The following is a 24,402-nucleotide window of genomic DNA, read 5'->3' as shown; positions in this document are numbered from 1 at the left end:
TAGTTAGGCCAAACATACAGTAAATGGATTCTCATTGTGCATCCTGTAAAGATGACACCCATTTAAAATAATTTGTTAGACCTAAATTAGTTTTCTGAGACAAAAATGTAGGAGGACAGTAAGATGTTTAATTGATTTCAGTGTAATCATAATGAGACATCACAGGGAAGCAGCATTCCAGTACCGTGGAACAAAGATCACATAGGATCTTTTTAGCTATGCTAATGTGCAGCACTTTTCACTGTTACAGTTTGTCATAAGTTGCTCTCTCAGCCCAAAAGATTGGAGGCATTAGGTCTGTCCACTTCAGAGTGCTGAAGGGGGGAATCCTCTATAGCCGAGTATAGTTTTAAATCTTTGTCATGCAAAGAGTGTATTCCAAAGCTCTCTAAAGAACACTGAGTTTGGTAGTAGTAGTTTCTTACTATCTCCTTTTGGTAAGGAAGCCTTCTCTTGTGGGGAGTAGACTCTGCTACGGTTATCCAGGTCACTGTAATCTCAAGGTTAATTTACTGCAATGTGCTCTCCATGGAGCTACACTGTTAAAACATATGGAAAAGTCATGCAGCAACCTATTCACTAAGTAGTTTTGCAAACAAAGCACATTACGCCAGTGCTCCTTGATCCGCACTGGCTATCAGCTGATTCCTGGGTAAGTCTTACGGTGTTGGTTTTGCCTTTCAAACTCCACCAATCAGTATTGCAGCACTTGGGCCATCTAAGATACTTGATCTAACAGTTTACTCCTGAGTATGAGAGACACCTGGCGAGAAAATAGGTTTTGGTGAGGGGTACTTGGCTTTGGGACTCGCTTCCCAATTTAGTGAACCGTAGCGCGGACTTAGGGACCTTCAGAACACATTGTAAGAACTAACTCTTCCCCCATACCTTTTATGGGAATTGGGAGTGGATTGGACCTAGTGAAGGGGGTGAGGAAGGCTGGTTGGGGCAGTGTAGTTTTTGTTAATGAAAGCAATATAGAGGAAGTCTTTTAGTTGTTGTTGGAGGCTGCTTGTATGATGTCCGGTTTCACTATTTTATTTAAATACAATTTAAACTATATTTAACCACAAGTTAAAAGTAAATTTTAGGACTTAGCATTAAGATAGGAGCAGTGAATATGTTGTAAATAAACATATATTGACCTTTGGGGCATATACAGCTAAACTTGTATCTGTGCTTAACAATACCACTTTGGACATTAGTGCTTGTCCTTACTCAGGTGATTAATGTTAGCCAGAACACAGTAGGATTATTCCCTATTCTGTGAAAATATATATTTGGATCTTTAGGGCCAGATTCTGCCTTCTTTATCCAGGCTGATTCAAGTATTCAGCCTGAATCGTGGCAAAATCTGGCTCTGAATTTCCACCTTGACATCCATCAGAGGCTGGAAAAGTGACTCTGGCTTTGTTAAGTTTTCAAAGGACAACACCTCTAATGGGGCAAAATTTTGTATGAAAATACTTCCTGCCGTAAGACTTCAATCCACAGCCTTCTGGTCCAAAGCTGAGATGCATACTAAGGCTGACAGAAGCAGTGATATAAGATTTGGATTTTGTTGTGTCCTTGTAGTAGAGATTTCACTGACATGGAGTATCAAAAATAGGGGGGAGGGTTGGTAGCATTAATATTCTTTAGGTGGCATTGCTTTTTCAAGTCCAGTGAGGTAAGATGCCAGGTGTATTCTACACTAATAATAGAGGACTGTGCAATGGGACAAAGGCTCAAATAATTTTCAAAATGCTGATGCATCTCTGCTTGGGTTATTACAGATGGCAAAGCAGCTTTTGTGTCTTAATCTCTTTTGTGACACAATCTCTTTTGTGTCAAATAAGAGAGAATCTCACTCATAGAGAACCTCCAGGTGTATTCTCCTTTTAGAAACTCTGCTTTTTAAGCACTTTATTGCTATTAAGCTTCAGATTAAAAACTAAGCAAAATTACCCTTTCCTGTACGATTGGGCAGATGACATTTGGTTATTTGAAAACATAAAAATATCTGTAAAGATGAAGTGTTCTGAACTTCCCAGTAAACTTCTGCCTTATAATCAGATTATAGGAATCATTCAAAGGGACATATGGATTTTGCTTTGTTTGAACTGTTTTTAAAATCTTTCACAGTCCAGTTGAGTGTTCCTGGAGCACCAATCTGATGCAATTAAACTGTCAGAAATATTAATGTTGATGCAGATTTACTCTGCTAGGCAAAGCATTCCTAACATGAAGCCAACACTATCAGAGAGCTGCTCAAACAGCACTGCTCACAACAGCAAAAATTGGTACCAGTAATGGAATGAGGAAAACTGAAAAAAGGACCGTAATTTATATGAACTCCCTCCTCTTAGCAGACATTTTCCCCGGTTTTCCCCAGATCAGGTAATCCTGGCATTTGTTTAATGAATTAAAGATTAAGATGCAGATTTGCCTGATTTTACACAGCTTCATTAAAATGGAAAGCATATAACATTTGGTGACAAAATTAACCCTTAAAATTTAGACTGGATATTAGCCAGGAGGATTTATTTCAAGTGTACAGCCTCCATAAGGTACGTGAAAGAAAAGTACCACAATGATACATTTACCAGATGGTTTTGCAGTGACATAAATGACATGGTTTGGATTTGTTTTTAAGGCGAGGATGACCTGCTCAGCCCTCCCCAGGACACAAGCACAGGGTTGGAGGAGGTGATGGAACAGCTTAACAATTCCTTCCCAAGTACAAGAGGTAAGCTTCAGTAACCCAGAAGACTATATCAGCAGTTAAGAGGTGGTATACATTCCTTAAAGACCACACAATATAATATACAGTAAAACCTCAGAGTTATGAACGCCTCAGGAATGGAGGTTTTACGTAACTCCGAAATGTTCGTAACTCTGAACCAAACATTATGGTTGTTCTTTCAAAAGTTTACAACTGAACATTGACTTAATACAGCTTTGAAACCTTACTATGCAGAAGAAAAATGCTGCTTTCCCTTTATTTTTTAGAAGTTTACGTTTAACACAGTACTGTCCTGTATTTGCTTTCTCTTCTTCTCTGCTGCTGCCTGATTGCATACTTCTGATTCCAAATGCGGTTTGTGGTTGACTGATCAGTTTGTAGCTCTGGTGTTCGTAACTCTGAAGTTCTGCTGTACAAGTACATGTGTATAAATAGATGGTGTATGTGTGTGTGAGAGAGAGAGAGAAACTACTTCTGTCTCTATATTTTTTTTCTCAAGATTATTCAGTTGGTTTTCTTTTAAGACTAGCAAAAAAGAAGCTGTGTTGTATATAAGGGACATGACATAACCTCCACAAAATTCTAACCTAGCTTAGTGAGTGCCCTATTAACAATATACACTCTATATCTGTTTTTCTTAGAATTTCCTCTTTTTCCTTTCCCTTGGTTCCTTTTTTCACAGTCCCTCTGTGGTTTTCAATCTGTCTGTTCTCTGCTGTATTTTTTTGACCTATGTTTCATTGTATTTTATTCTCTCTTCTTCTTTCGAAGAAGATTGCGAACCCAATAACATTAGAGTTGGAGTCAAAACTTTCGAACTCACGCTGTTCGAGTTCAAAGTGAGACAAAATAAGCTGGCTGCTAGTTTGTACTGTGTGTGTGTGTGTGTGTGTTTGTGTAGAAACAGCACCTCTTTCAATTTTCTTGTTTTTATTAAAGTTTGCTCCCTTTGTTTGCTGAAGATAAGCACACACATTATTTGAATTATGGTTTTTAAAGCTTTTTATTTAAGAAAAGGTCTTTTCAGAGCGAGAATAAAACATTCTGCTGCCAAGGGAATTGCTTGTATTCAGGATAGGAGATGGAATGATTGTTGGACAGTAGCTACAGTGGTTGACATTCACCTGCTGTGGAGAAGCCCCATAAGTCTTATATGCCACCTGAAGTCCCACTTTTGCCTTATTTTGTGGATGTACATAGGCTTTGTGCACACCATTTGCACAGGGAGATGAATTTCATACCAAGTGCCTTCTCCAAAGGGTGATGTGCCTGCCTGTTCATCCCAAGCAATGACCTCTGCCATGCAAACCATAACCAATAACCCTCAATCAGGCTGCCACAAACAGTAGAAAGCGAAGGGAGGTTGGAGAATTAAATGGATAATGGAAATCATATAGAAAAAACGTTATCCAAGAAAATCTGCGGCAAAATACTTTCACCTGAGTTGATCTCCTTAACATGGTGAACAGATGTGCGCACTATATCCATCCCCAGATTGCACCTATGATGTACCCACCATAAAGACAGAGAGTCTGTTAAAGACACTAGCTTCTAAATCCACGTTTAGGCACCTAAAAAGAGTGCCCGTATTTTCAAAGATGCTGGGGATCTGTAGCTCCGATTGATTTCCTTGGCATTTGTGAGTACTCAGCACTCCAAAAATATCTGTGTGTCCTTCCAATTAATTTATGAGCCTGACCCAAGTTTTACTACTGCAGCCCTTGTTCATTGTCGCAAACTTCCTGATCAGAGTTGATGGCAATTGACGAATAAAGTTCATTTTGAAAATACAGGCATGTTTGGAATACAGTGGTCACAATTCAAAAGTCAACAATTAATGAATGGTCCTTTACAATATGTTCCAACTATTTATGCTAAACAATCCCTTCCACCTTGCATTTTGCTGTAACCCACGGGTGTACCTTTCTCACACCTGAGGAAGAGCGCTGTGTGACTCAAAAGCGTGTGTGTCCCTGTCACCAACAGAAGTTGGTCCAATAAAAGATATTACCTCATTCACCTTGTCAGTTTAGGAATACATTAATTTTCTTAACACAAAGAAGGGGGCAAATTTATGTAGTGGGTTGCATGGAGGTATCCGTTAAAATCATGGGTGAAGTTTAAAAATGGAAAATTTAGTCTAAATATCAGGAAAAGTGTCCTAAGAATGAGCTCCTATGAGGCTCTGAAATAACTTCCCAACAGAAAGATTGTATTTGTGACTTCAAAAACAGAAATTTAAATGATAAAATGTATAACAGGGACAAATCCCCTGGCAGGGAGTTGGGCTGGTGATTTAATATGACTTTTCCATCTCTAACTTCTATGATTGTGAGCAGGTGTATTAAAAAGAGCATCAGAACTTGGTAGCATTTATTTTGAATAAATTTTAGCACCTTTGTTGTAAAGGAAGTCTTGCAACATGTAGAAAACTAGGCATACAATCATAGAAATGGAGAACTGGAAGGGTGCCATGGTTGGAAGGGACCCTGAGAAGTCATCAAATCCAGCTCCCTGTGCTGTGGTGGCACCAAGTAAACCTAGACCATCCCTGACAGATATTTGTCCAACTTGTTTTTAAAAACCTTCAATGATGGCGATTCTGCAACCTTCCTTGGAAGCCTGTTCCAGAGCTTAACTACCCTTATAGTTAGAGAGTTTTTCTTAATATCTAATCTGAATCTCCCTTGCCGCAGATTAAGCCCATTACGTCTTATCCTTCCTTCAGTGGACATGGAGAAGAGTTGATTACCATTCACTTTATAAAAGCCCATAACATATTTCTAGACTGTTATCAGGTCCCCCCTTAGTCGTCTTTTCTCAAGATTAATGTATGTCCCGTTTTTGTTTTAAATCTTGCCTTACTTACAGGTCAGGTTTTCTAAACCTATCATTATTTTTGTTGCTCTGCTCTGGACTCTCTCCAGTTTGTCCACATCTTTCTTAAAGTGTGGCACCCAAAATTGGACAGACCACTCCAGCTGAGGCCTCACCAGTGCCAAGTAGAATGGGACAATGACATGTCTGTTAATTCACCCCAGAATATTAGCCTTGTTTGCAGCTGTATCATCACATTGTTGACTCGTATTCAGTTTGTGATCCACTATAACCCCCAAATCCTTTTCACCAGAATTATCACCTAGCCAGTCATTTCCCATTTTGTAGTTGTGCACTTGATTTTTCCTTCCTAAGTGAAGCACTTTGCAGTTGTCTTTACTGAATTTCATCTTGTTGAATTCCGATCAATTGTCAAATTTTTCACGGTCATTTTGAATTCTAATCATGTTGTCCCAAGCGCTTGTAACCCCTCCCGGCTTGGTGTCATCTGCAGATTTTATAAGCATATCTCCATTCCATTATCCAAGTTATTAATGAAAATATTGAATAGTGATGGACACAGGACTGACCTTTGCAGAACCCCACATGATATGCCTTTTCAGTCGGTGAACCATTGTTAACTATTCTTTCAGTACAGTCTTTCAACCAATTGTACACCCACATTATAAAGTTTTCATCTAGACCACATTTCCCTAGTGTGTTCATGAGAGTGTCATGTGGGACTGTGGTCAAAAGCCTTACTAAAACCAAGATATTTCACATCTGCTGTTTCCCCTGTATCCACTGAGCCAGTAACCTTGTCCAAGAAGGATATTAGGTTGGTTTGGCGTGATTTGTTCTTGACAAATCCATGCTGACAATTCCTTATAACCTTATTATTCTCCAGGTGCTTACAAATGGATTGTTTAATAATTTGTTCCACCTTCAGATTCGTTACTAATTCTTCCCTGTTGGTCATAATGAAGTCTAAAATAACTGTCCCTCTGGTTACTTCCTCCGCTTTCTGAAACAAAAAATTGTCCCTAGTACACTGAGAATTTATTGGAAATTTTGTTTTGCTACATTACATTTCTAACAGATGCCTGGGCAGTTAAAGTCTCCCATTATTATCAGGACTTGTGTTTTGGATATTTCTGTCTCATAGCTCAGGTCTCAATAAGTAGATCTTGGAAAAAATAGGTGATGTCCCTGTATAGCTTTTTATAACTTTTTCTTTCTTAATTTAACCTTTCAGCAGCTTTTAAACAGTACAGAAAGAACTCTGTGCTCCTTGAAGAGCCAAAGGTTGGTGCTAAAAACAGTTTAATATCTGCAGGGGGAATTTCTGCTGAGTACCTGATAATTGCTGTCCTTAAGGAATTTTCCTTTCCTTTTAATCTGAGGTTTCCCAACCATGTTCCCATTGCTGTGCTGCTCACAGCAAATTCACAGCTGCTGCAGCTGCCTCAGACAGCTGCTATGCTAACTCAAAACAGATGTCAAAGCCAGAGGTCTGACATTTAGAGGAAATGTACTATTAAATACCACCTCAGTGGTTTATTTAGTTGTGCTAGATAATGGGCCACAGAGGAAAATGTTTTTCACACTATACTTGTGCACAAATTACAGTCTTCAAGGAGTTTATTTACACTAGATAGAGATCTTGGCTTTACAAAGAAGCAACAGCAATATGCAATTTTAAAAAATAAGGGCCAAGTTCAGTCCTCTGTTTAGCAGATGAAACTCCACTGAAGTCAGTAGAACTGCATCTACTTAAAACAAAATCTCATTGTGAGCCACAATGTATTTTTTGTAGCTAAGGTTTGCAAATACTACTTATGAATGAACCATAGAAGAACATTCTCCTGAGCTCACTGAACTCAGTGGCAGAGTTTCTGTGGACTTCAATGGTGCACAGTCAGGGGCTTAGATGGTAAGGTGAAAAGAGTCATATAAGTACTTAGAAGAACATAAACCCAGTTGTAAATTACAATGATTTTTTGGGGTCAAAATTCAGCATTATTAATTTGTCAAGATACCATTTAATAAAAAAGCCTAGAATGGCTTACTTAGAAGAATTATGGTGAGCTCAGGGCAATAAATCAAAAATGGATTTATCATTTGCAAGTCTGCTTTTATTTTTTTATCCCACTTTTATGCGCACACACACACACACACACACACACTTTCAGCAGTGCATTAGCTGTGCTTGAATACTGATAAGTTGTGCAGCTAAATCCCTACTTCCAGCACTGAAAATGTATCCTATAATTGTTTGTATTTGGTCCGCAAAGCACTTGCATCATTGTTCAAACTCTCCTTTCCACGTTTTACAGAATCAGTGGAAGAACTCCCTCAGCCACCATAAACAATGAATCTCACAGCTAACTCAGATCAGGAAAGGGGTGCTTCTGCCCACTCCAGCCAGCATCCAGAAAGATGCCAGGTGCTGAACCTTCCCCATGACACCTGTGGTTCAGTTAGCCCCAGGGAGCTAGATTTCTGAGGTCTTTCCAATACTCGAGTCCCTGATGGTGGCACAGTGCAGTGCTGGCCGAGCCTCTCCCACTGTTTCTTCCGTGGGACCTGAGGTTGCTTTCCACCTTTTGTATACATAATCAGGCCATGATGAAATTGCTTGAGAATATATTAATGAATTTCACCTGAAGTGCAAAAAGGTGTTCTCTGGATATTAATACTGTTTGAAAACATTTTTCAAGGCAAGAATTTTACTTTATTTTATTTTGGAGGTGGGATGGGGAAAATGTCTTAAACTATGGTAAGCCAATAACTTGCCTTGTTGCACATAAAAATGTAAATCTGCATTATAAGACTATTAGTTACAAACTCAGCTTAACATAATTCTTAACAAAATTCTTTCTCCCTTTATTTTTGAAAACAAAGTGTGTACCCGTTAGTTCTTAGAATGACTGCTGAGAAGACAGACTAGAATTTGGCATGCTATTTGGGAGTGATCTGAGTTTTACTGTTTCTCAGAAAATGTCCAGAAGAATCCAAGCTTATGTCATTAAGGGTGCTGTTGTTTTATTTTACTTTTTGACTTTTTCCCTTTTATTCTTTAGGTGACACAATTAATATTTTAGGCTTCAGTCCTGCAAAGACCCCATTTATGTGCTTAATTTTACACCCTCGAGTAGTCCTATTGACTTCAGTGGGACTAAACACAGTCCATAAAGTTAAACACATACATTAGGCCTGGTCTACACTGGGGGGGAATCGATCTAGGTTACGCAACTTCAGCTACGTGAATAACGTAGCTGAAATTGACGTACTTAGATCTACTCACCGTGGTGTCTTCACTACGGTGAGTCGACTGCTGATGCTCCCCCGTCGACTCCACCTGCACCTCTCGCCCTGGTGGAGTACCAGAGTCGACTGGAGAGAGCTCGGGGGTCGATTTATCACGTCTAGGACACGATAAATCGACCCCTACTGGATCGATCGCTGCCCGCTGATCTGGCGGGTAGTATAGACATACCTTAAGTCTTTGCAAGTTTTAGATTGTAAGTGGTTTGGGGGCCCATACCTTCATGTATGATTTTACGTGGCACGACTGGGGCCCTGGTTGTGACTGATGCCTCTGGAATTTAGTACAACAACAACATAGCAGTGATAATATAAAGAGTTGCATAGTTCTTCATGTACATATTTTATTGACAGAAGTTGTGTGGTTGAGAAGGACAGGGTGCCACATATTGATGGAGAGCTTGAGTATCATTTAAGGGAAGTTTGTCCCTGCAAAAATATGTACCAAGGCCTGTGAACAAGATCTTTGATCTCCTGAGTAAAGGGCAGTCATGCAAGTTAAAGTCACACCTAATTTCTCTGATATTTCATTACATTCTAAAGTCTATAACAAACCTGCTTGATTCTTGATCAGTTCTTAAACTCTTTTTCCTTCATCTCCATTTGAAAAAATTCACATTTCCTTCCCTTTCTTGCCACCCAGCCTCTTTATAAGCTTCCCAAAATGCACACCAATGTCTTGATGTTACACAAAATATTCATCCTTTAACATGTGTACAAGAATGCATTAGAGTGGCAATCGGATAGCTTTATACTTTAGGTGCAAAAGTAGGGTATTCAGAGCAGAATAAACTCCATAATGTCTGAGTGCATTAATTATGAAGTCAGAGAGAGAAGATTTTAGCATGAATGTTGGCTAGTAGAAATACTTGAAATCAATATAATCATACTGCTCACTTAAAAAATGGATTTATAACATCACTGCCTTCCTCTCCTCAGTGAAAGGTTTTATTTGGTTGATTTCAGTAGACTTCATAACTACTTCTATACTTGGCTATGTTAAAAGCAATAAGGAAGGTTTTTTATATTTACTCTTGATTTGATCAACACTCAACTGCCAGTGGTGTTAAAAGCACTATAGTCCTTCACTTTATTTAAAAAAATTAGATTTATTATTATATTATGCCTGTATTAAATTCCCAAGTGGAGGCTGAAGAGTCTTTGTCAGTATAAACTACTATTGATTTATTTGTGGTTTTGTTTTTCTTTCCTTTCTGCTACCTTTGTCTGTTACTAAAGGAAGAAATGCCCCCGGAAAGCCAGTAAGAGAGGTTAGTGAGATTCAGGCACACTGTGACAAACAGAAGCCATGGCATCTTGCTCTCTGTGTCCGGTATTTGTGTGGCAGCTGTTTAGCTTGTTTGGTTTGGTTTTGTTTTGTTTTGTTTTCCTGAGTGCATGCCAGAAGCCTACTCTAATATACAATGCCTCTCAACTTTCAATGGGGAAAATGTTAGAACAGGAGTGTGCCTCAATTCCACGCCCCACAAAGGTGGAAACTCAGGGGATTACAGAAGATGAGACTATATTAAAATAAAGTCGTTATGTGACACACGTGGTCAGAAGTCATAATCTGTCATTGGCCTGTTCCTGTACATAAGAAGAATTGTTTTCTAGATATTTCTAGAATCAAGGTAAATAGGTTTTTCTTTTCAAATACTGAAGGTTGAGAGGTATGAAAAACGCACACTTTTTTTTTTTTAATTTGCAAATTCAGTTTTGCACAATAAGGAATGCTGCTAACATCCACCAACTTCACAGTGCTGCATTCAATTATATAAAGGTATTTGCTGTGTGCTTTAGAAATGATCGGTTTGATGAAAAAATGGCTTTCTGACGTTTAAGAATTCGTATTTCTCTGCCTATTACTTGAGTGAAAATGTTTTGTGCTGTGTTGTCATATAACCTTTTTCAGTATTTCTAGGGAACTTTTTTTATTGTTAAGCTATTCCTTCAAACATTATACCCATAGGAGTGCAAAGTTGAAATGCCCAATGAAATGGTTATGAAAGAGCTTCTGAATATTTTATATCTTAGTGGAATCACAGATAGCTGTGAAATGAACTTGCAGAAATTATGCCCAGAAAGTGCTTAGAATGAATGAATCAGGAATTAGAAAGGTCTCCAAACTCTGGGATGTTCTCTACCTGCAATGGGGAGAGCCTGACAGAGCCATACTCAGACTGTCTGCACTGGGGCTGGCGTGGGGGAGGGAGGTTAGCCACCAGTGTAGCTACACGACTGTGGCTGACCGTGCTACACTGGCACAAATGGTGACTTGCACTCGCAGAGTCTTCCCTGGGGTGAGCTGCATGTGTACAGCCATTTGCACTGGACAGCTATATTGGTGACTAAACACTCCACTGTAGATCGGCCTTTCCTCAAGGGAGATATCTGGTGCTTGCTTAGTAACTTGTTCATCATTGGAGTATCTGACACTTCATCAAGCAGATTGCACCTGTTTAAAAATTCTATGGAAATGATTTGGTATTCAATTCTGCTAATTAATGGCCCTTAAGAACTGATGATTAGGCTCCATGTGAGCAGAACAGGCCCTTGATGCTGATTTTCGTTGTCTTTGTTTATATTTCCATACATCATTAAAAAAGACAAAATGCAGCGCGCGTGTGTGTGTGAGAAATAGCCTTTAAAAAAAACTGCCACTGCCCTGGCTTTAGAGAGTGTGCGATTCCTAAATACTGAAAATCCACTGGCCTAATCCGACAAAGTACTGAGCACCTCCAAGGAAATGTTCAGCACCCTCAACTCTTGTTTCAACTCAGCGGGAGTTAAGGGTGCTCAGCCATTTGCAGGATTGAGAGCTAGCTTCTCTTACTCAGACCACATATACATGAAGTCTGTATACTAAAAAATATTTCTCTGTCTAGTTATAGTGTAGCTTAAGGTTTACATGTCAGTCAGTTTGTGTGAAGCCAGATTGCAATTAAAACACAAGTAGATTGTGTTCCTCTTACTCATGTTAAGTAGTGCCTTATTCTGTGAGTATTCCCGTTGATTTAAAAAAGCTACTCAATCTGACCCACCAGCAGGGAGGATTGTTCATGGGTTGTGGCATGGGGGGCGGGGCAGAGGGTGTTAGACATTTGCACTGCCGAAATACAGACACTATTGTGTTGGGTTTTTTTAATTTACTTTCTGGCCTGTCTTTAGAGTGTGAACACTGCACTTTTATTTCTGTAACAAGCTGCAGTGCAAGATTGATATTCAATTACTTTGTCCTCCCCTGGGGCCTTAATTCCAATACAGCCTCTAAAGCAGATACGGTACATATCATGCTGTATGTGACTAGAAATGATGCAGTTAGAGTCTACAGAAATATACTGTTGTCCTGCTTTCAAGGCAAATACACATGTATTATTGTTCACTCCATTTGTACAAGACTAGGTTAAATTAACACTTTCCATGTCTCTTTTTCCTCTGTAACATTTTGAAGCTCATTGTGATGTTTTTAAACAATGTTGTTTCATCCTTGCAGAGCCACTAGCACTGAGAAACTTTTTTGTCTTTAATGTGATGTTACAAAAAAAAAAATGAAAGTGGAATTAATGACGTCTTTGACAGCTCAGTTATATTAAAAATAATAATAATCCTGTGCGAGACCCTGGTTTAGACTGTTCTGTTTTCATTTATTAAATGGTTTTTGGGCCAGCATTTTTCCCCCTTTTTTCCTGTATCTTAATAAGGAATATAGAAATGTTGTTTTCAGGTGCTTCCAGGAAACAAGAACACAACAGAAGTGTAACAACAGTCCTCCTGGTATAGGCATTATAGAAGATGACATACACACACACATGTAGTTCACATGTGGCCAGGAAAGCCATGCTTGTATTGTTCTCAAATCCCTATGGTCTTGAGAGAATAAACACCCCGCACACACACTTTGCCTTTCTCACCTGCATGGTTGAGGAAGGGCTACTTGGTTTGGAACTGGGCCTGCAGCCGACAAGTACAGCAAGGGCTACTCCCATCCTTCCCTCACGAACAAGGGGACACCGAGAGTGAGAGGATCGGGAAGAATGAGCTGTAGTGATGCAGAAAAAATATGCAGTAACTTACTCTCCGATCCCGAACAAGTGAGGGCAGGGGACAGTCTCTGCTTGCTGGGCAGTGACAGGCCCTCCTTTGCTCAGGGCAGATTGTACATTGCAGGCTACTCCTCTGTAAAGTGACTTTTTATTGTTCTTGTAGATGTTGCTAATCTCCACCCACAGAAATTACATCACTAATTCTAATGTACTTTCAAGGCTAATATACCATATGAGCAAGTGGGGGGTGGGGACGACAGGGAGATCAAACACTGAAACTTAGCTTAATGGGGTGGCCTCAACAAAAAATGTCATGATCTACCATACTGGAGAAAGTTTTTGTTGTTGCCATTTATATGGGATGACCTACATACTTGCTCTTGGCTCCAAACACATGGGAGTAGTTGTGATAATCCCAAAAGTACAGCAGCAGCAATTTAAAGGCAGAATTATTGCACTATTGTTATACTATTTGGATATAATAATAGAATACAAGGTGGCGTCTGGATGCAAAAAGGTTTTATTAGTCCTCATTTTGGATGCTTGTATAACTCATTCATTATGCTAAGTTTTATGTTTGCTTATGTCACAGTTTAGAAAATATTTTCTTATTAATTTTTTTATTAATGTTATTGTTACTCATCCTCTGCCTGTAAAATCAGTTCTGAATGACAGAAAAAATAGCATGAACACATATTAAACATTTCTAAAAAGGATCTAAAATAGCTTTCCATAAATCCAGGGAATAGGGATTTTAAGGTCGGATATCTTGGTCTCCCAAGGCTAGAAATGAATGATGTTCTGTCACTTGAAAAACTGGAATCCCAGAATTGTTTCTAGCAGTAGCAGATCACAAGATAGCTGAGTGTGACTCTGGGATCACGGACAGTTTTAATATTGCCACTCATTGATGTTTGGCCATTATAATTTTCAGCCCCTGTTTTTTTCCTGAGTCCATGGTTTGGGAGCAATAGATGTGGGTGGAGAAATAATTTTGTGGTAGGTGTTTTAAAGACTAAAGTAGAGGCTGTTTGAAAGTAGCTTGCAGGACTGAAGCGTTCAGTGGACTGTTTCAGATTATGCAGGTCAATCCAAATGTATGCCAATAAAACCTTTCTACCATGCCATACATACGCATATAAATGTGTCAAAAGGCGGAGCACATAGTGACAGCTACCGTTCTTTTTATGTAAGCACCTTCATTTCAAAAGGTGTGTTTTACTCATTTTTACTTACTCAGACTTTCACTTTTTAGGCTGAGTTTCTGCTGAAAGCTGCCTCTTAATACCAATTATCAATTATGTGAGCCAGCTAATCCCACTTTTTGTTGGCTCTAAAGTTTGTATTTTGCCATCCGCAGCATAGAGCAGCATCCTTTGGTCTTTTTCACGAGAGAGAGAGAGAGACTGAACACGGAAAGGAGGGTGAATTGTTCATTTTATCCTGACTCTTTACATCTTGCGGGATTGCTCACTACTTCATTCTCTCTCATGCTTTATCTAATATCAGTTAAAATCACCAATGAGAATACATTTAACATTCTCTTCCTAACTGCCATTGTGAACATCCCAAAGCCGCAGCATTGGTAGAATCTGCTCAGGAGTTCCAGGATGGCAATGTAGCTGAGGTATCGTAGGTTAGGATAGAGGCGCATTGCTGGAATTGTGTGGGGAAGTTTACATAAATACTTGGCTGTGTTATGATTGGTTCAAGCAAGTGATATTAGCCCCTCACTTTTATGAGCATGGAACTCATTCCTTTTCCCAATAAATTAATTTAAAATTTAGATGATTTACTTTAAAGTTTCTGTCCCACAAGTTTTAATTAATTCAGCTCTATCATCTTGGTACCACAGAAATGTCAACCGTGCATGATTATTTATATACTGTAATATTTAGGCACAACAGTTTAAGGAAAGAGTCTGATCTTAACTCCTAGCATCCTTGTCTTTTTGAGTTTGATTTATTCCACTTGTGTGGGGAAGTGCAAAATGTACCCCCTGTGTCAGGAGAAGCAGCTGCATCAGTGGGGAAATTGACCCACGAGGGTAGGAAGCTTTGTTGATGGGACCAGGATGATGTGAGGTGTTGAGTGTCCTGGTCCCATCCTATCCTCGACTGACTCCTCGCACTTTGTGGACTGTGCCAAGCAACTCTGGGTGCTCCTGTGTTCCACGTGCTGTTGTAACTCTCTTCTCTGAACAGACGTTCTGCCACCAAAGTTCTCGGTGACTCCGACTCTTCATGCTATTTCAGCATAGCTTTGTATGATTTTAATATAGAGGGGTAATTAGTTATTGGTTAATAAAAAGTTAAAATGCCATGAAAGTAGCTCTAGTAATGACATAAACCATCTGAGATGTATAACCAAAAGTGATAATATTTCAGGATCTCACATTGATACCAGTGACTAGAGCTGAGCAAATAAACCACAGTAAATAATTTATGTGATAAATGTAGCCTCTTTTAGTGGAGTATACTAGATGGTAGTTTCCTTGAATACATTTATTCAAAAGGATTCAGGGAATGTAGTTGTGAATTGTTCTTAATTCTTTAGTTGGATCAAAAACAGTTTTAGACTAGGGCCCGATTCACATTGCTTTGAAAGGTATGTCTACACTGCAATTAAACACCCATGGCTGGCCCATGCCAGCTGGCTCGGGCTAAGGGGCTGTTTCATTGCAATGTAGACTTCTGGGCTCAAGCTAGAGCCTCAGTTCTAGGACCCTGAAAGGTGGGAGGGTCCCAGAGCTCAGGCTGCAGCCCAAGCCGAGTCAGCTGGCACAGGCCAGCCACATGGTTTTATTAGCAGACATACCCTAACTGATTTTGGATGATTCTCTCGTCAAGCTGTGTAAGTTATGATTGGTTCGGTTGTTTTTTATTCACTGATCGGATGAGTGATCAAGCACTTCCAGCACTCATTTAACACGTGCAAATCTAAAATGCGGTTTATGTGGATACTTATGCGTGTGACTTTGAAATGTGCTTTCCATGAATATTCATGCCAATGCAACTCGAGCACTTGTACGTGTTTGGAAAGCGAGCACATGGAGCATTGCCAAAACGCATTACAGTATAAATTCAAACCAGTATTGGTTGTGACGTTCTCTGCAAGATTCACCGAGCTCTTCTAACAATGAATGTCACGCTATCACAAATGGCTTTTTATGTGTGTTGTAGGATGGGGATTTTTAGGTACAATATTCCATGTTGTACTCCACATGGAATTGTGCAGAGATATACATGGAGACTGATGTGTGTCTACTTCACTTATACATAATGTTCATAACAATTCGCTGTTCTGTCCCTGTTATTAATGTCCTTTTCTTTGCCTTTTGTTTTTCAGGCCACAATGTAGGGAGCCTTTTCCACATGGCAGATGACTTGGGCAGAGCAATGGAAACCTTAGTTACAGTGATGACTGATGACAAGGCATTAGAGTAGCAAGATGTGTTTTACAACTTCAGGCGTCCCGCATGGTTTTTATAAAATTCATACAACAAAGAGGATTAGACTGTAAGAGTTTACAAGAAAACAAATCTATATTTTTGTGAAGAGTAGTGGTACTATACTGTAGATTTCAGTAGTTTCCTAAGTCTGTTATTGTTTTGTTAACAATGGCAGGTTTTACACGTCTATGCAATTGTACAAAAATTATAAGAAAACTACATGTAAAATCTTGATAGTTAAATAACTTGCCATTTCTTTATATGGAACGCATTTCGGGTTGTTTAGAAACATTTATAACAGTTATAAAGAAAGATTGTAAACTAAAGTGTGCTTTATAAAAAAATAATTGTTTATAGAAACCCCCTTTAAAAAAAAAAACAAAAACAAAAAAATGGAGGCAGTGCATTTATTTAGTATCATTTCAGCTCTGTGACCATACCAGAGATGTATTCATGTTCTGTGTTCTTTTCCCTGCTTATCAAAGCAAGTATTTTCTGCAACAACACCAAAACAACTGACTTACCTTTCATGTTGTTTTTTGTCTGACGAAGGTTGGCTTAAAAAAAATCTTCTTAACTTCCAGCTGAGGTAGTTTTTCCACCTCTTTCCAGATAAAATTAAGGATTATATGAATCATCCAGCTAGTCTGCAATAATGAAATGAAAGAGCACATTACATGACAATGCTCTCTTCAGAGCTTGCAAAAATAAATTGTAAATCCTATACTCCGGCCGTTTCTTCTGCCGACTAAAATCCTGAATGTTGTTAGTAAAGAAACATAGGAATTGCCTTACCGGATTAAACCTTTGGACCTTATTGTCCGGTATCCTGCCTCTGGCAGCGGCCAGCACATGATGCTTCAGCAGAAGTTTGATATGCTTCCTCCCCCCCCCATAATGCCACCTTTCTGAGATGCTGAAGGTGGGGTGTGGAGGGAAGGAGATTCCTTACTGACCCCTGTTGCTGATCCCCTTCTGCCTAAAAGCACGAAGTGATTGTTCATATATCATCATAGATTGCATAGCTACCAATGTTATTAATTATCATAAAGTTACCCAATCCTCTGGGGGGGGGGAACACATCCACAATATCTGTCTCAACCCCTTGTGGCAGCACGTTCCAAGGAGTTACCGTGTTGAAAGCTTTGGGGGGCAGTGTAAAAGAATTACGACTGTTCCTGTATGATAAGCGGTTGAAGGTGCCACATTATTCCATGAAGTGTTCATCAGCAAAACAAGGTTCTCCTCTCCCCTCCCCCCCCCCCCCCAGTATTTAGTTCCTCCCCATTTTTTTCTGCAAGTAATACCGCACAATTCACAATGACTTGGGAGAGAGAGAACAGAGAATAGATTAAACGGTTCAACAGCAACTCCATAGGGTAGGTTGGGGTGTGAGGGGCTGTTAACAAAAGCTTTACCATTTCATTTTCTTTTATCAGCTTTTAATTTCCTTTTAAAACACCTAGAAATACACCATCTGACTTACTCACATTACTTTGCAAGGGTTAAAATCTGTTACCTCTTCTTGTATGAAGTGTAATTAAAAGTTGGGAGAGATTTTATTTTATTTTGAATGCTAGTTAACATTGAACATGGCTAGTCATGCTATTTCTACCTCACTTTGGTTTTGTGGTGTTCCTGACAATTACGTACAGATGTTACATTGTCACCACTTGTCCATTGTGTGAACCGGTCTCATCATTTAATACTAATACATTAAAAAAAAAGAAAAAGAAACCCAGATCACTTTCATGATAAAGAGCTCTTTAAATGCTTTATTTACAGTGGGTACCCTGTTTACTTCTGATTGCATTTCTTCAGGAAAGTTCAGATCAAGATATAAGGGAATGGATTTGTTTTTCTTTCTTTCTTTTGTGCTTGTAAGTTAAACCTCTTTAAAAAATCAGAGGCAAATGGCTTGCACAATTGTTTTCATCAGGGTTTTATTTTGGTTGGTTTTTACTTTCTAGACATTAGTTTTGGAGTGAGTCTGTTAAAAATATTTAAAAAGTTGAGAGCTTTATTGCTGCTTTTTAAGCATAATTTGGGAATTCTTTCATGTTCCTTATAACCACAAAGTATTAAACTGTAAAACATAACCATTGTAACTGACTACATAAATATCATATGGCATGTTATTTCATTGTTACTCAGTACTGGTTTACTACTTGGGTATCATAAAATATTGTGTTTTAACACCAACACTCTAACATTTACTAATTTTTTTATAAACTTCAGTTTTACTGCATTTTTCACAACATATCAAATTTCACCAAATATATGCCTTACTATTGTATTATATACTGCTTTACTGTGTATCTCAATAAAGCACGCAATTATGTTATTAATCCTAATGGAAGTCCAGCATTTATTTAGTGACTTTCTTTTCCAGTAATCTGCTCTTTATGGAGCTCGACTGAGTGGCATGCCATCTAGTCTGTTCCTTAATAGTCCATATGCCCCTCAACAAAGTACTCATTGGGCTGGATGCCACGGGCAGCACCCTTAGAAATCCCACATGATTTGGGAGAAGGGGCTGGGAACCTCAGCTGTCTAACAGAGGGGTTGTTTCGTAATATGTGGGGCTAAGCTAAGGCATAAAGTGCATACCAGCACTACCCATTCAGAATAGGCCACTATACCTTGAATGGAAACAAAATTCAATTAAATCCATGAATACTTTTGTTGTGTGAAGCAGCTTTAAAATCCACATTGCTGGAATTATTTCTAATCCTTCCTTTCCCCCCCCCCACACACACACTCGTCTCTTTGGCTTTGTACTTTCCCACTCCAAGTCTCTACCTACTTTCTTCAGCGTTTGTCTACAGGCATTGCCACATTCTGACACAGTGGGTTAGAAATATCTATTGACACTCCAGGGAGACATTGGGCTGGTATTGTTTTTCCCTTATTATTGCTTGCTCTTGTTAGTATGTTTCACCCACGCACAGCCCTCCAGGGGCTGCCAATGCCTTGCTTCAGCCTGAAGAGTGAGACCACATCTAAAAATCAAATTCTAGGCATCTATGTCGCAATTCAAAGGTCGTCTACCACATTGTGAAGCTCTATGAATCGTATATAATTATAGTGATTACGTAAGAATTCCCAGTTATCACTGAGGTTTGACAGGTTCTCGTCTCAAGATCAGACCCAGTATTATTAAAATTACTGTTTAGTTGGGAACCCTGACGTGCACATTTGCAACACTCACACTTTAGGAACACGTCTGTATTTGTAATAGTTTATTAATACATTTCGCTAAATTACAAACACTCTAATGGCCCAAGATACCTAGAGATACTACAGAATGTAGAGCTGAATATCGTTCTTCTCACACCAGCCCTTGCAGAACAATCTGAAATGTTAGCCAGTTTCTTCCTCCTTATCACCAGTGGCCATCACCCTGGCACCTCCCAAGGGCTACATTTCTCTCTCCTCCAGCCCACAGGCTGGGATACAACTTTTATAATGCCTTACAATGTCTAATGCATATTCAGTTGGGGTTTTGCCATTTGTATTTCCTCACCCTACTAATGTTGGAGTGCCTGTCTCCCACAGATTAGTATATTAATGATGTCAATTTATTGCCATGGCACTTTTGTGGGTGGCCAGACATCTGCAGATGTTTCTGAAATATCCAGAAGCTGGTGGTAACTCATGTTCCAGAGGTGCTCTGGCCAAATGTCCCCTCTTAAACACTGTTCCCAGGTCGGGACCTTGTATTACTGCTAAATAAAATAAACACTAATGCTAGCTCCATGGGCTACTGTTGCTGCCACATTTGTTGCCAACGGACCACCAAATCATGCATGTGGTTGATAAAAATGTGGTTCAGGGACCATTATGAAAATGCTTGCTCTGTAAGATATGGTCTGAGCATTTGGTAAGATGTTTAAAGAACAACTCCAGCTAAGCTGGCATTTTTAAACAAAAAAGATCCTCAACACTCCTGGCCCTTTAAAAATGTTTCCTTCCATTGCTGTCAGACAGCTACACTTAACAATAGGTACTTTTCAAGCTGTATTTATGAGCAAATATATTGTAAACTTTCTTCTTTATAATCTGCTGCCTCTTGCCCCACTCCTGGGTGCTCAGCTATGGTGAATTGCAAAGAAAAGACCATGACATTGCTGAATGGTGGAGGCTGATTATATCACCATCGGGTGGTTGGCCCCTTTCCCTGAAGTAGGACCTGTGCCTTTGTGCCAATACAGTTGGTCCCAGCTTGACCAATTAAGAGGGTGGGGCAGCACCTGGGGCTATAAAGGATGAGAGAGAGTCAGGGAAGTGGGTGGTTCTTGGGGAAGGCAGGAGAACGGGGGTGTGGGGGGGTGTGTGCTGGATGAGCAGCAGTGAGAACCCCAGCCAAGGGGCCGCGAAAGAGCTAAAGGCAGGGGGTCTGCAGAGGGGTTTAATCTCTCTAACCTGGCAAAGGTTAATGGAACAGGGGGAGTGAGGGGTGCTCCCTGGTGAGGATGGACTCTTCCAGCAGAGAGCCTGTAGGGGGTTCCTGCTAGGCAGAACAGGGCTGTACTCCAACTGGAAGGGCAGAGACAACCTGGCAGATGGACAGGAGAGGAGCGAAGAAGAGATGCTGTATAGTATATGCTCCATTGATGGAGTTGAGATAGTGGTCTTTTCAGGCCCATAAACAAGGGCTGGAGGGGAGGTGATAAATGGACTATGTTTGGGGATTTTTGATATGGACTACTATGTCATTGTAATAAACTAGGCCCCCGGGGGGGGAGGGAGATTGTATTAAGGCTTGGAGTCCTTAGGGTCACGAAAAGGGAAGGGGGATGTTAATCCCAGCATTAGAGCACCAAGCTGCAAGGGAGCTTTTGGGAATAAAGAGGACATGCGCACAGTGATTAAGAAAAAACAGTCTATGACTACTGTGATAGTACTTAGGACCCTCCCCTACTTCACTCATTTGGGCTAAACAAACACTCCCTACCAAACGAGTTACTTTGAAGCCTCCCGCCCAGTGTAAGCAAGATCACAATGTGCCTCTAGGTAGTAAGATTCATCTGAATGTCTCAGTCCACTGGCTTCAGTGCCTCACAGTGGCCAAAAAGGGACCTGCTTAATCCTGCTGAGTTCAATAAAAAGGAAGCTAGCTTCCTCTTTGGGCCAAGGGAGGGTGTTGGTCGCATTGGAGGTGCCACTGTTGGTTTTACCAACTTAGGCTTTGATGCTGTAATGTTCTTTGCCTCCATAAGGTGCATTGCCTAATTTAAGCATGTGAGTCATCCTATTGCACTACCTTGCTGAATTGGAGCCTTAAAGAAAGGTAGACGAGACATGTCACTATTGACTAACATGATATACCTTCTCCTGAGGACTGCTCACCACTTTTGTCAGAATTTGGTCCAAACAGTCAGAAGAATTCAAATGCAAACCGTGGTAAGAGAACCCATTTTTGAAATGTGCTGTCAATCACTTTTCACATGCACCAAAAGCAAACCGTGCATAATGTGGTTGGCACCACTTATATGCACACCTGCTATAAGAGTAATGTTTATAGTAATAGGTTTAAAGACTTTGCCGGAAGTTTTCAGTGAATTTTTTTTTCTGGTTATAAGAACTGAGTCCCAATCTTCTCCCTCCAAAAAAATCCATAGTCCCTTTACCCTTTAAAGAACATCCATTCTGCCCCCCCTGTTTTTTAGCTTTTACAATCAGTTTATCCCAATCTGTTGAGAAGTGGCCTACTAGATGCACCATGGGTTTCCTCAGTTTTCAATGCAGTATTTGCACTGAGTATCATGTTCCTTACTGGATACAGGAACAGAGTGCTCTTGGTAATGATGCTCTACTGTACTAACTACCGGGGCAATTTAACAACAACCTTCCAAACTGCCATCCACTAATCTAGCTGGACTGAGATAGCTCCCGCTCCACCAGTGACTTTTCCAGTCTGCTTCTAGGGAACCAGGCAATAAAATGCAAGCTTGCTCTTAGGACCTTACAGACCAGCTCTAGTCATAAATGCAATAGAAAAATTCATTTTTCTAAAGGTATGTCTCATAACTTTAAACAGCAGCTTCAATGACTCTTTGTAGATATAATGAAGGCAGAGTAAACTGCTTCAGATTGGCAAATGCAGCTAAACATTATATTAAACTAGATAATGACGCACGAAACCATGTATAATGCAAAATAGTTTAGCTGTATAGAAACCTGTAGAGAAACTTGTTTCAGATCCAGGCAATAATTATTTGACTTTGTACTGGTATAATTATTACAGCATGTTTTAAAAGCTGGTCTTGCTTACTAATTTTCTAAATAGTACATGCTGATGTATTATCTGTATTAAGACTGAAAACTTGTCTAGCCATGCAGTTGATGAAAAATATGCTTCCTGTAAATGCCTTAGAATTGCATAGACAGAAAATGAACAGCACATTAGAAGAAATCTAGCATTCCTTCTAAGTTGTCTATATGAGGAATTTCAAACTCTTTCACAGAGTTGGTGGCATCTTACTAGAAAGATTGCCTCATGGATCCACCTCCTCGTCCACTCATGATTGACCAGTATCCCTGTGATGACTTCAGCAATTGTAAACTTGAACAAGTGATATTAGAAGAGTATTTAATGTATTTTCAGCTGCTTTGAATACAATTTAGCAGCTGGAAACAAGAGGAGGAGCAGACACCATGTGAACAGCCAGTTCTCAGCAGATACCTGTAAGTGCTCCATGGCCCACAACTTGGGCACATGTGCTCAAGAAGGAGGATTAAAGAGACAAAGAAATCAGTAACCTATGTCATTTGTCCTAACAGATAAAAATTAAAACTAAACTCACTATGAAAAAGCCAGGCTGTTACTGAAAATCTACAACAGATAGTTATCGGGCATTCCAGACTGTTCTACTCTGTTGGTCTTATCACCCCCTCCAGGCAGAAGCAAACAAATAGAGCAAAAAGGTATCGCCCAACAATGGGTGAAATCCTGGCGTGACTGAAGTTGATGGGCATTTTATGACTGACTTCAGTGGAGCCAGGATTTCACCCACTGTATCTAATCATCAGCTGTTCCCAATCCCCAATTTTTGTCTCCTTATATCTTGAAGTACTGTAACTACTCAGCCCTGTGTTTAACCCCTCTCTCTTCTTCATTCTAGCACTCTGAAAAAGGAAAGGAGAGAGAAGAATGTAAGCACATGGGTGAGAAGATGAAGGAAGAAGGAAAGAAACTGCCAAAGAAGAAAGAAAAGAAACACCCCACTGGTGAGCATCCAGCTTTGGTGCAGTATCTGAGGTAGACACTTTGCTTGAGGTCTCTTATTGCCCTAATTCCTTAGCCCTGACCCTAATTGGCTGGTCCCTTCCAGATGCAGGCTGGCTTCTTCAGGTGATCTTCTCCTGAATACAAGTCCTTCCTCTCTATCTCTATCCTGGGAAGCAGTGACTCTGAAAAAGATTTGGGGGTCATGGTGAATAAGCAGCTGAACCTGAGCTCCCAGTATGATGCTCTGTATCAAGTTACCTGCCCTCTTCTCTATTTACCACTCCCCCACCTTCCTTTTGCCACAAGTGATTGTTGGAGGATGAAGTTCCCTCATCCTCTCTTTGTACTCCTTCCAGACATGTGCGCCTGGATAGAGAAAAGCCTTCTCATTGCGCCAACAGTGCTGTGTAAATAGCCTCTATGAGGCCTGCCAACTCCATATCATCCTGTGCCCGGGTCTTTTTTGCTTGGCAGGAATATGGGGCCCTCATCTCCCAGGATCCTTGGCTTCAGGAGACAGTAGCATGAGGGTATCCTATCAATTTCCTCAAGGGCCCAAACCCCAGTTCCTTTCAGGGACTTGCCTTCCTCTCTCTCATCTTTCCAGAGGCAAACATTGTTTTAGGAAATATGTCCAATTGCATTCCGGGGAGGATGGGAGAAGGGCTGATCTCCCTAATCCCAACTGTGGAGCAGACCACAGGATATTTTTCTTCCTACTTCCTGGTCTCCAAGAGGCCTGAATGGTTCGGGTCCACCCTGCATCTCCACCTTTTAAAGTGCTGCATTTGGAGATTCCATT

General features: G+C 40.0%; 1 protein-coding gene across 12 annotated transcripts in view; it reads left to right on the top strand.

Moving 5' to 3' along the window:
• The window catches only part of DMD (dystrophin), a 1,937,833-nt gene extending 1,919,165 nt beyond the window's left edge, over positions 1-18,668 (top strand). For 4 of the 12 annotated variants that reach the window (XM_073357927.2, XM_073357888.2, XM_073358014.2 and 1 more), the window contains 3 exons: positions 2,636-2,728; positions 10,109-10,140; positions 16,264-16,377. In XM_073357927.2, the coding sequence (XP_073214028.2) occupies positions 2,636-2,728; positions 10,109-10,140; positions 16,264-16,275 (137 nt within the window). In that variant the 3' untranslated portion in view covers positions 16,276-16,377. Of the gene's footprint in view, positions 1-2,635; positions 2,729-10,108; positions 10,141-16,263 lie in introns of all 12 variants that reach the window. The other 8 variants (XM_073357881.2, XM_073357871.2, XM_073357947.2 and 5 more) reach the window with 4 other exon arrangements.
• Positions 18,669-24,402: the final 5,734 nt, after the last annotated feature.

Source organism: Lepidochelys kempii, chromosome 1, assembly GCF_965140285.1.
Source record: "Lepidochelys kempii isolate rLepKem1 chromosome 1, rLepKem1.hap1, whole genome shotgun sequence".
Taxonomy (NCBI): Eukaryota; Metazoa; Chordata; order Testudines; family Cheloniidae; genus Lepidochelys; species Lepidochelys kempii.
This window is presented reverse-complemented; position numbering and strand designations above follow the sequence as displayed.